The following is a 12,723-nucleotide window of genomic DNA, read 5'->3' as shown; positions in this document are numbered from 1 at the left end:
TTGATTATGCCATTACATTTGTTCTATTTCCCCCCCCCGTTCCCCCCCACCCTGCACACCCCCCTCCCACCATTCCCCCCCTTTAGTTCATGAACACGTGTCTCAAGTTCTTCAGATTCTGTATTTCCCCTACTATTCTTACCCTCCCCCCATCTATTTTCTATCTACTGTCTATGCTACTTATTTTCTGTACCTTCTCCCCCCTTCTCCTTCTCCCACTCCCCTGTTGCTAATCCTCCATGTGATCTTCATTTCTATGGTTCACTCCTGATCTAGCTGTCCTCTTAATTTGCTTTTGTTTTAGGTGTGGTTGTTGACAACTGTGAGTTTGCTGTCCTTTCACTGTTCATCTTTTTTATCTTCTTTTTCTTAGGTAAGTCCCTTTAACATTTCATATAATAAGGGCTTGGTGATGATGAACTCCTTGAATTTGACCTTATCTGAGAAGCACTGTATCTTCCATTCTAAATAAAAACTTTGCTGGATAGAGCAATCATTTTAACACAAGCTAATTGATATAAACAAGAGTTAGGTTCCTCAATCAACATTAGAATGAAATGGCATTAAATGAGGACCTGTCCTACCTGGTTCCTTAGAAGACACCTAACAATCATTTATTGAAAGAATGAACATATATTTAAAATGCCCTGGAAGAAAATACACCAAATGTTAATACTTTGGTTGGAACTGCCATTACAACTAAATTTTTTCTTTATGTTTTATAATGAATCATACATTATTATAATCAGATAGGAAGTTAAAGGTATTTTAAAGATTAATATTATTTCTGGATCAATGTGTTATTCCTCAAAATTCTAAGAACCTCGATTTTCACCAATTATTTCATTTTAGCTTCTTTTATAGGTCCCCAGTATAATGACACCACCAACTCCCTAGTAGTCAGGTCTAAATCTTATGAGTTATCCTTGATGTCTTTCTTTCACTATGCCACACATCTAAATTATCAGTAAGTACTGTTAGCTTTAGTTCCGAAAATATACAGTTGACCCTTGAACAACATGGATTTTAACTACACAGGTTCATTTACAGAAGTATTTTTTTCAATAAATACCTGTATGGTCTTAGATCCACAGTTGGGAGTACACTGTTCTACATCACTTTACATGAGAGACTTGAACATCCATGGATTATGGTATCTGAGGTGGATTCTGGAACCAATTCCCCATAGATACAAGTAGTAGTTAAGTTTTGGGGGAGTCAAAAGTTATATGTGGATTTTCAACTGTGCAGGAGTCAGTGTCCTTAACCCCTGTGTTGTTCAAGGGTCAACTGTATATCTAATTACTTCCCCATTAATGATCCAAAACCAAGCTACTACACCATCAACTGCCTGAATAATAGCAACAGTCTCTCATTTAATCTTTGTTCCCGTTTGTACTTCTCCATACATGAACCACAAGGATAAATCCCATCCCATCCCACTACTTAACTCCTTAACACCTCCCTACTACCACAAACCCAGTGGTTTCCTGGGGTAGTCAGAATAAAATTCAAATTCCTAACTTCGGCCTAAGGTTTTTCCTGTTCTAGCTCTTGCCTAGTCTACAATCCATTTCCTACTTCTCTCTCCTTTTCAGTGAATTCTAGCTACAAAAATCTTTTTTGTCCCTCCCATGTCGAGTTCATTCTTTTCTCAAGGACTTCTACTTACAGAGTTCCTTCTGCCTGAAATGTTTTTCACATGGACTGCTCTCTTACCATGAGAGTCTTAGCTCAGATGTCACCTCCTAAGAGGCCTTCCTTAACAATTTAGCTGAAAGTAGCCAATTCTTCTAGTACTCCTTGATTACCCTATTTTCTTTATAGCACTTACGATTATCTGACATGATGTTATAATTTTTTCTTTTCCCCTACATTAGAATATAATTTCTACAAGAAAAGGACTTTGTTTTGTTTTTAAGTACTGTATCCCTAGTACCTAGATCAGGTCTTGGCATATCAAATTTCTCAACTATTTACTGAATAAATGGTTGTTATTTTAAACCCTGAAGGCAGTGAAGAACTATATTTGAGTCTTCATTAATTACTTCAGGAAAAATGTTTATTTAATTCTTTAAAAACTAAGAGATATTTTTTATCAAGAATCAAGTCAACTGACATATCAAATAAAAAAGTTGGTCATAAATAAATAATGATTCCAAGTAAAATAACATTAAAGGAGAAATAAAACTATTGGAAACATGTTCAAATGCACTCTTCCCACCCATTTCATTTTACCTATAATCACTAAAGCATGCACTGGTATTATCAGAATATAAAAAAAAAAACAAGACTGATAATCTAATTAGGTCCCAACATTGTTTAATGTTATCACATATCAGGCACTGCTTTAAATTAGTATATGCACCACCCAAATTGCTGTAATGGTAGGTCCTACGATCATTCTACATTTGGAGGAATGATGAAACTGAGGCAAAGAACAATCAACACCTTATCTAAGGTGATAGATACAGTTAGTAAGTGGCAGAACCAAGATTCAAAGAACCTAAGTAGCCCAACTCTGAGCCTGTCCTGTTAACCATTTCTTAGTATAATTTAACAGGGATGATAACAATATCTACCTCACTGGCTTGCTATAAGGACCAAATGAGATAAGGCAACATAACTACCTTAATTTACTGACAAATAGTAAATACTTATAAGTTATCTAAGATAGCATTCTTTCTTTCAAGCACTTTTCTATGGTTCAGGATGCCTTAATGAGCACCAAATACCATTCAATTTAATTTTTTTAAAGATCTATTTTTTTCAAAAGATTTTATTAATTTACGTTTAGCAAGAGGGGAAGGGAGGGTGAAAGAGAGGGAGCAACACATCAATGTGTGTTTGCCTCTCACGTGGTCCCTCAGGGGACCTGGCCCACAATCTAGGCATGTGCCCTACTGGGAATGGAACTTCAATTTAATTTTTAAAAGAAGAAAAACTCACATTTTTAGTAGTTTCTGTATTCCAGATTTATTTTAAAGGTGCTTATCTCAAAAGATTTTTATGTAAGACTCAAATTAAAATGCAATGCAGTATACAAAGGGAAGATATTGTTTAATTTAGTTAAAACTCCATTTCTATTCCATTAAAAATGTAGAAAGTATAAAAATTAATGTAATCCATCTTCATGGGAACCTGTTCCTTTCATAGTTAAAAATGTCCTCTTATTCACCTATTCATGTTCATTCAGTAACCTATGTTGTGGTTCTACTATTAGAGAGGCATCTTACTACTGAAATATATAAACCCTCTCTTGGGTACTAATAGCCTACTTCTACAAAACATCTTAAGTGCCATAAAAGGAATTCAGGCGTGCTGCTGGGAGTTGTTTGGAGGTTGGCAGCGTGGGGCTGTCCCTTTATGGTCCTCAGGCAGAGTGGTCGTGACACACAAACAAATTTACTATTCAGATAAATATGACAAGGAGTTCGAGTACTGGCATGTCATGTTGCCCAAGGACATAGTCAAGCTGGTCCCTAAAACCCATATGATGTCTGAATCTGAATGGAGGAATCTTGTTGTTCAGCAGAGTTAGGGATGGGTCCATTATATGATCCATGAACCACAGCCTCACATCTTGCTGCTCCAGCGGCCACTGTCCAAGAAGCCAAAGGAATGAAGGTAAGGAACCACTATTCAGCCTCAAGCTTTACACAGTTGTCCTCACTTGGATATATAAAGGATGTTTAAAACACACTGTTGGATGTGCTGATGACTGCTTTACTTCTTGAGCAGAGCCAACAGCATCACAACCCAGCCAGAGTGCTTTTTGGGCTGTGCAGCCTTTGCTGAGTATGACCCCAGAAACATGTTGAGCTCTGTATTCAGAACACACTTGGCAAATGGAGGAAGCATCTGAGAATAAGACCATGGCTGTTACAGAGATTGTGTAAACTTGCTGTTTGGTTTTGTTTTTTCCTGCCAGGTATTATATGTGTGGTGATTTATGTTTCAGTGTATTGGAAACTTTCCATTTTATTCAAGAAATCTGTTTCATGTTAAAAGCCTTGATTAAAGAGGTAGTTTTTTTTATAATCTAAAAAAAAGGAATTCATATGCTCTCTTAGCAGTGTTTCTTAGACATGTGCAAGAGAATTAATTAACACCAGTGTTGGTTGATATCCATACTAACGTTCCCTTACAAATAGGCCAATTCACAAACTCTGAGGCTAGTCCATTAAGGTGGCCCCTAACCACATGTGGTTTAGTGAGTTCATTAAATGTGGCTAATGTTGCTGAAGAACTGCATGATTAATTGTATTTCATTTTAATTAACTCAAATTTTAAAACTGATTATCAATTCCATTACTGGAAAAACTTGTAGGTATGCCTAGAGCAACTAAGGTATGTGAATCTAGTTTTTGAATAGTAACATTTAAATCTAAATACATTTCAAATATTTCTAATGAAAATTGAGCATTTCAATTGATGTGCTCTGGGTATAAAATATAGACTGATTTCAAACAACTTTTATGAAAAAAGAATGTAAGATGTCTCATTATTTTAATGTAAATTAAGCGTTGATATACTTCAGATATAGTAAGTTAAATAAATTTTACCTTTCTCTTACTTTTTTAATTACGGCTACTAGAAAATTTAAAAGTACATGTGTACCTTGGGTAGTGAACACACAATGCAATATACAGATGATGTATTACAGAGTTGCACACTTGAAACTGATATACTTTTATTAACCAATGTCACCTCAATAAATTTAATACATTTTTTAAAAGTACGTATGTAACTCACATTTTATTTATAGTCAACAACACTGGTCAAAAGACTCCTTCAGCCTGCTAGGAGCAACCTTTTAAGTCAATCGTTAAGGCTCTGGAGCCCTCAGGAATTCTCAAATCACTGAAGCTCTAGCAAGTTGAAGCAGTCTTATGCTTTAGTTTTAGCTCTAATACTACATGAAAACACCACCACCAAAAAAAATGTGCTGTGTGAAACCACTTTAAAGTAAATACTAATTACATTTAAAGTTGGCAATTTTCTGAAAGCAAGCCAAGTAGAAATGTGGGTAGGAAATTAATGTTTATTTTCTGTAATAAGGCAAATGGGAGTAACACCCTATAAGGTAATGCAGAAATGTTGAAAGGAGTAAACAATACTCCTTCGATATAATCCAAAAGCACAAACACAAACAAACAAATAAATAAAGCACAAACACAATGATGAATTTGTTGTTTGTTTGTTTTTTTAATTCTCACCCAAGGATATGTTGATTTTAAGAGAGGAAAGAAATAGGAACGATTTTATATATACACAAATATGGGGGGGGGAGAGAGAGAGAGAGAGAGATCAACTGGTTGTTTCCCTTAAGCACCCCAATAAGGGAAAGAACCTACAACCTAGGTATGTGCCCTAACCAGGAATGCAACCTTTTGGCATATGGAATGACGCTCTAACCAACTGACCCACTTGGCCAGGGCTAACAATTACTTTTAAATGTAGGTTTCCTGCTATAGTGTGCATTGAAGTGTCTACCTTTCAAATGCTCATCCTGTGCCCTGTTGCAACAGAACAGAGCTCTTTGATGCTAGCTTCCCTGGTTAAAAAAGGTCAAAATCTCAGCTTTTTCACACCTTCAACTACAGATGAAAATGTGAATTTTAAGAAATTTTAAATGTTTTTTTACTTCATTGCTTTTTAAAAATCTAAGTAAAAATTGATTCCTAAACTTTAACATATCAAAGCAAATCACATAAACATTACAACCTCAACTACTATGAGACTTTATCTTCAAGAATTAAAAATCACTCTAGTCCTGGCTGGTGTGGCTCAGTGGATTGAGCACGGGCCCTTGAACCAAACAACCACGGTTTGATTACCAGTCAGGGCACATGGCTGGGTTGCAGGCCAGTTCCCAGCAGGGGACACATGAGAGGCAACCATACACTGAATTTTAAAGATTTTATTTATTTATCTTTAGAGGGGAAGGAGACAGGGAGAGAAACATCAATGTATGGTTGCCTCTACTACTTCCCCTGCTGAGAAATAGCCCGCAGGGAACTGGTCTGCAACCTAGGCATGTGCCCCGACTGGGAATCGAACTGCGATCCTTTGGTTTGCAGGCCCACGCTCAATCCAGAGCTACACCAGCCAGGGTGAGGCAACCATACATTGATATTTCTCTTCCTCTCTCCTTCCCTTGATCTCTAAAAATAAATAAATAAAATCTTTAAAAAATCACTCTAGACTAAAAACTACTCAACTCTATGGGGGTCCTTGCACAGAAGATTCCATGATGAATGTAAGTAAAAGGATTGTCAAAGTATTACTAACATGAACCAATTTGATGTTTCTTTTTCCATACTTCTCCCAATGTAAAATTTCAAGAAAAATAAATAGGAATTAGTTTTTAGAAGCACAATTTCAAGTGAAATTCACTTCTAACATTAAGGCAAAAAGGCAGGGACAGAAAAAAAGCTGGGATTAAAATATTTCTGAAGTGTTAGGTGTAAATCTTCATGGACAATCTAGGGAAGAATATTACACTACAAGAGAAAGAAGCTCAAGATAATTTCAGTAATAATCTTCTGCTTATTTCTTTATTATGTTCTACAGTTTAGGTATGCAAACAGCAAAGTTATTCTCAGAGATATTGCAAGTTGGGTTCCAGACCACTGAATAAAATGCCAGCCACAGTCTTTTTGCTGGTGGAGAGTCTTGCCTTCAATTTGTAAAAAACTCAACATATACAAGGCCCAATAATGCAAAGTGCAATAAAACAAGGTATGCCTGTACAGTAAAAAGACTAGGCCTAGTTTCTCAGAGACTAGAGAATTGCTCTATAGATAAAAGTAATGCATATACATAATTATGTTAAATCCAATCTTTTTTTTTTGCCCTGGCTTGTGTGGATGGCCTGTGAACCAAAGGGTCACCAGTTTGATTCCTAGTCAGGGCACATGCATGGGTTGCAGGCCAAATCCCTAGTTAGGGGCATGCAAGAGGCAACTGATCGATGTATCTCTCACACATTGATGATTCTCTCCCTCCCTTTCTCTCTCTTCCCCAATCTCTAAAAATAACTAAAACCTTTTCTAAAAATCATTTTTTCAAAAGTTTCAAGATTTTTTTCAAATTTCAAATATGGTGTTCATCTCAAAGTATCTTAAGCAATGAAAGAAAATATAGTTACTTATTATAAAAACACAAATGTTTACACTCTTCCTATATTAAGTTAAACACTATTTTGATTTAAACCAATTCTATTTATAAAAACAGTCACAGTTATTTGTTTTGTTCTGCTTGGGGTTTTTTTTCCTGTTGTTGTCAATAGACTATTAACAACAACAGAGAGCTTTTCTCAGAAAACTCAGAGTTTTTTCAGAGAACTTTTAAGTTCACAGTAAAACTAGGCACAGAGTTCCTACATAGCCTCTGTGTGTGTGTGTGTGTGTGTGTGTTTTAACATTTAGGCCAGATGAACTGCCTAGGAAAAAGAAAGGTGTAAGTATAAAGAATGTTAACGTTCAGGGCCCTCGGCAAAAAAATGGAACTCTATCCTATATTACTCAGCAGTCTACCACTACCAGGTGTCTAGAATTAAGAGAGAGTACGGAACTTTCCTTACTTAGCAGCTTCAGAGGCTTAAAAAGAAACTAGGTGCCAAAAGAGAGTAGTTCTGTATGTAATTCTGGGCTTGACAATCATGTTCTTTTTGGTTTTCTTTTAACTCTGGGTTTACTTGATGGCTCCACAAATTATCTTAGATGAAGACATGATAAATAATATATCTACACAATGTCAAGTTCACTGAATGCACATGTATGTAAAAACATAAACTTCAATAAATACATGAAGATACTCAACTGGTACTAATCAGAGAGATGCAAATTAAAGAATAAGAAAACATTTCACAGCCATCCGATTGGCAAAAGTTTTAAGTTTCATAATAGCAAAATGGTGAAAAGAAATGAAGGAAAAGGCTCCTAAACGTAGATGATGGGATGGATGGATGCAAATTAGAACCACTGGTGATATTGGGTTGGCCAAAAAGTCCATATGTTTTTTTTCCATAAAATAAAAGACACATTTTTCATTTCTACCAATAACTTTATTGATTTGGTATTTTGAGTATGTCAGCTATCTCCCCCATGGTAGGACATTGATTGTTCTTAATTAATGTCTTGATTTGATTGCTATCAGCTTCAAAGGTCTACCCAAACATGGAGCATCATCCATTGAGAAATGTCCAGCATGAAACTTGGTGAATCATTTTTGACACGTTTAGTCAGTCACAGCACCTTCTCCATACACTTCACACATCTTAATTTGCATTTTAGTTGCATTTTTACCTTTCTTGAAGTAATAAAAGCACAATAGGCTGAAATGTTGCATATTTTCTTTTATCTTCAAAATTAAAATGGCTACACAGAAATTTGCCAATTTTGTAAATTTTTTAAATGCATGCTGACATGACAGCTGTCACAATATAATCTAACAAAATTCTTTCAAATGAAGTTAAAGGCAACTAAGCACTACTAGAGCCATCTTATGGACAAAAACAAATGAATTTTTTGGCCTACCCAATAAAATAAAAAATACATATGCTTGGTCTCCAAAATCAGGACTTCTGTTTGTAGATATACACTAAGATAACACTCACTAGGGCTAGGGAAGCAATACACAGTGATATATAAAAATGAAAACCATTTTTTGCAAAACAGTTTAAGTAAAAAAAAAGATAAAAGGTAAAAAGTTGGCCAAAAGTTTTTTTAGGGGACTAAATAAACTTAACATAGTCATTAAACGGAAAAGTATTCAGCAGTTAACCCAAGCAACAACTAAAACTAGAAACCATCCCCCAAACCTGACCAAGTTTAATTTTTTTAAAGTGTAAAAAGTTATACAAAGCATAACATTTATTTAAAATTTAAAAACATATCGAGGCAATACAGTATATATTATTGCAGATGCATATACGCATAGTTAAGAGTAAAGAAATATCCATGAGAATGAAACACACTAATTTTAAGTGACTATGCTAAATTTTACCTGAGCCATGTGCTCCTGGAAAGCAGTGCCAGTTCAGAAATCCACCCTCATAATTTTGTGTTCTGCAGAACAGGTAAGAAAAGAATTCTGCCCTGGCTCAATGGGAGATAAAACCCCATTCCTGTGTATCCTTAAGATTCCCTGGCTTACCTGCCCCAGGTCCACATTCTTTTCTTTTCTTTTTTTTTTTTGAGACATTCCTCATTCGTTGATGAGGAATATAAATAGCAAATTGCATTCCAAATTGCAATAGTGCAAAAAATTATTTCCTTAATTGGCTGGTACATTATGCCTTTGACACTGGAATGCTTGGCTATCTCTGAGGAGGAAAGGGACTGAAGTAAGAAAGATGCATACTTAGATGTAATGGTAACATAACCTGAAATATGGCAAAAGAATCTGTTATTCTGCATACTTCTCTGTTTAAAAAGTTTCTAAATTAATTTTTAAATTATTTTAAAACTTGATGTGGAGTCAGAAAAGGTCACAAGTCAATCCTTTTGTCTATTTTCTGATATGTTAAATAGGCACATGAACACATACCCAAACTATTCCACTAGGTTGTTATAAGTAAAAGTGTTTTTGCTAGTCATCAAGTGGTAGAATACATTTGTAATTCAGTCTGAGCCAATTAGCTCAGTTTGTTAGAGTAGCATTCTGATTAGGGTAAAGTTAAGGGTTAGATTATCATGTAGACCTTTTACACTGTTTCAAGGGCAACACTACACTCCTACTTCCCAGAAAGCAATATAGCTATATTGCAAATGCACATACTATCAGTTACAAGAGGAGCTAGGCAAGTCCATGTTATGTCTCAAACCATACCCAACACAACTACTGAGCAAACAACCCAAAGAACTTGGTGGGTGGGCTGGTAAACAATTGGTTTGAGAAAACTGGCACATCCAGCACACAGACACCAAAGTTTTGTTTGGAGTGTGTACATGTGGAGGGCAGGGCTTTTTCTTTCTTTCATTGGCACTTTTATTGGCAAAGTGAGACTTTGAAACGTGAAATCTCATCTTAAAGTGCCATGGGTGATCTTTTGAGTTGGTTTCAAATTGCTTATTCCAAAGTGTTTCTGGAAGACTTGCTGAGTAATGGGAAGTGATTTTGTTAATGTAGAACAAAACAATCAGCAATTAAAATGTAACCTAAAATTTTTTTTAAAAATGACCCAAACATCTAACCAGCAGATCTGAACAGTTTCAAATACAGAAAATGCTTAAGTCTAGGATAATAATGGAACTTTCTATCTTCCCAATATTCTCTAATAGCTGGCCTGAATAAAATGCTCTGTTCTCATGAGGCTAAATACAAGAGTAACCTTAGAAATGGTCAGCCTATATTCTGAACTTTCTTTGCAAACATCCAAACAAGACTAGCTTATTAGGTCTTATTGACCTCTCTACACCAAGTCTGAAATGTATTTGGAATCCCTCATCATGGTTTTTATTTCTCCTCCCCAAAGAAAAAGTAAGTAAGATTCATTCTGTCTGAATTATAGGAATAAGAAAGTAAAGCTTTAAGCTAAAGTTTAAGCATTTAACTGAAGTTAAAATTCTTGGTCCTATTTTCAAACAGAAGATAAAGTTTGCAGTCTAGCAACACCACCCCCCTCCAAAAAAAAAAAAAAAAAAAAAAAAAGAATGTCAAATCCGAGGACCCTAAAGCCGGTTCCAAAGTACTTTCATCAGAACTAATGGCCTTAAATTTATTAGAACTCAAAACTCTTAGATTAAAAGTCTTTTAGTATGAAGTAATATGTATTTATAATCTTAAAAAGGTTAAAAAGTCTTAAAATGCTGATCCTCTTTGTAGCTTACAGAATTAAACCAAATTAAGAACCAGAAACTGAATATCAAATTTCAATTACATATCCCCAATCACTTAGAAACTACTGATCAACCTCACTGTCTTCTGATAATGAGACAGTCTTTAATACCGTAAAAAAAGCTTAAGTTGTTATTCAGTGAGAACATTTTTGTATGCAGATAAGCTGGTACCAACTGCTTCCAGGCAGACAGATGTAAAAACAGTGTAATATTTATAGCAAAGTCTGGTAAGCTTTTGCCTGCAAATCATTGACCAAAAATGGTAATAGCGTGTGCAAATGTTCTACTTGACAAAATGTTCTACTTGATTGTCCCGTTAAGAATACTATTTTACAGCAAACTGGAATTACAGCGTAGAGGGAAAAATATGTAAATTAAGCAAAGTATCCATCACCTAGCATATACTGAGCTTGTTTACTTTTTAGAGACTTGTATAATTTAATAAATTTTTTTAAGGTTTTTTCATTTGTTTTTATTAGCATCCCAGCATCGTGCCCACACCTTGCATATTAAGTTCTGGCACAGCCAAACTGTTTAGAGGTAAAAGAAAATTTATAACCATACATGGAAAGATTGGGGAGGCGAGGGTTAAAAGAGATACTGCCAAGCTTGACAAGCACGACGAGAGTGCTGGTGGAAGCTGATGGCCAGATACGACAAACAAAGCGGCTGCAAGGCCACCCGTTCCTAATCATGCCAGGGTCGGGCTCGTAGTGGTCATTCCGCTCTCTAGGGTTGTTCAGTAAAGGCCTTATTTTCCTCATCGAGATGGACAGACCTCTCAGGCGAAATTCGCACTAGTCACTGGCCGCCTCTGTGCCGGGCTTTGGGGAAACAAGGCCCACACAGGATTCTGACGCCCCCCACCCCACTGATTTCACTGAGGGGGGAGGGGCTCAAACCCGGCCAGTGGTACCAAGGCCCGGGCGGGAGAAACAACTGAGGCGACGCGGCAGTCGAACTGCAGCTGCAACCAACGTAGTGGCTGGGGAAGCCGCCCCAAAACGAGGGCCCCAGCGGGCGGCAGACGCCCTAAACCCCCTCCGGTCGGGAGACAGCAGCAGGGACTGGGTCCCCCCTGGACAGGGAGACGGCGCTGGCCCCTTAGACCGGCCCCCGCCTCGCTCTTCCCCCCATCCACCCCCCCCGCCCCCCCCGCTCACCATCTTCGCCGCGGCGGTAGCACGGACGTGGGGAAAGAAGTCGGCGGATGCTGAGTCTGCTGTTGAACGTCCTCCTCAGGGAAGCTGGACAGAGCGACAAACCCAGAAAGCTACGCGGGGAGCGAGCCTACCAGTGGACGGGCGCGCGGACGCGCGCCTCCGGCCCCAACACGACAGTGCGCACGTCACGCGCGATCCGCCGTTGCTCCGCAACCGCTGGGGCTGGTAACGCCCCGCCCAGGTGGCCCTAGGAACAACCCACGGGCGGGATGAGTTCCTAACCTTCTGGAAACTGGGATCCACTCTTACTACCTCGGGTCCAATGGGAGGAAGGCATGGGTCTTTTCTCTGTCTTCTACTAGGGTACAGGAGGCGGAGTTTGCACTGGCACCTGAGGGCGAGGGTCGGGCGAAGTATAACGTGAGGCGGATGACGCATAACGTGAGGCGGGTGACGCAGCTCCCAACCATTAGGCGGGGCAATAGGGCGCCACGCCCACTGCGAAACCGTTGGCCTTACAAGGAAGTAGCTACCTGGCCAGGTGTGCGCCTCCGTTAAGGGGCGGGGCCTGGATGGGGTGGGGAAAGAAGAAGAGGGAGGGAGTAGGCAGTGGGCGGGGCCGCCGGGGAGGGAGTTTAAAACAAGATCTGTGCGAGCACAGTCGCGGGCTGTGCGGGGACGCTATCCCACATTTTTTTACCTACTTTGGTGCG

At 38.0% G+C, this 12,723-nt stretch overlaps 1 protein-coding gene and 1 pseudogene across 1 annotated transcript in view; one reads left to right on the top strand and one right to left on the bottom strand.

The window, feature by feature from the left end:
* DSTN (destrin, actin depolymerizing factor) overlaps positions 1-12,392 on the bottom strand; it is a 55,818-nt gene extending 43,426 nt beyond the window's left edge. The window contains exon 1 of the mRNA XM_037131052.2: positions 12,011-12,392. Within this exon, the coding sequence (XP_036986947.1) occupies positions 12,011-12,013 (3 nt within the window). The 5' untranslated portion in view covers positions 12,014-12,392. The remainder of the gene's footprint in view (positions 1-12,010) is intronic.
* On the top strand, positions 2,420-3,625 carry LOC119038524 (cyclin-dependent kinases regulatory subunit 1-like; annotated as a pseudogene).
* Positions 12,393-12,723: the final 331 nt, after the last annotated feature.

This window comes from Artibeus jamaicensis, unplaced genomic scaffold (assembly GCF_021234435.1).
Source record: "Artibeus jamaicensis isolate MK-2021 breed Jamaican fruit bat unplaced genomic scaffold, CSHL_Jam_final contig_65, whole genome shotgun sequence".
Lineage (NCBI taxonomy): Eukaryota > Metazoa > Chordata > Mammalia > Chiroptera > Phyllostomidae > Artibeus > Artibeus jamaicensis.
This window is presented reverse-complemented; position numbering and strand designations above follow the sequence as displayed.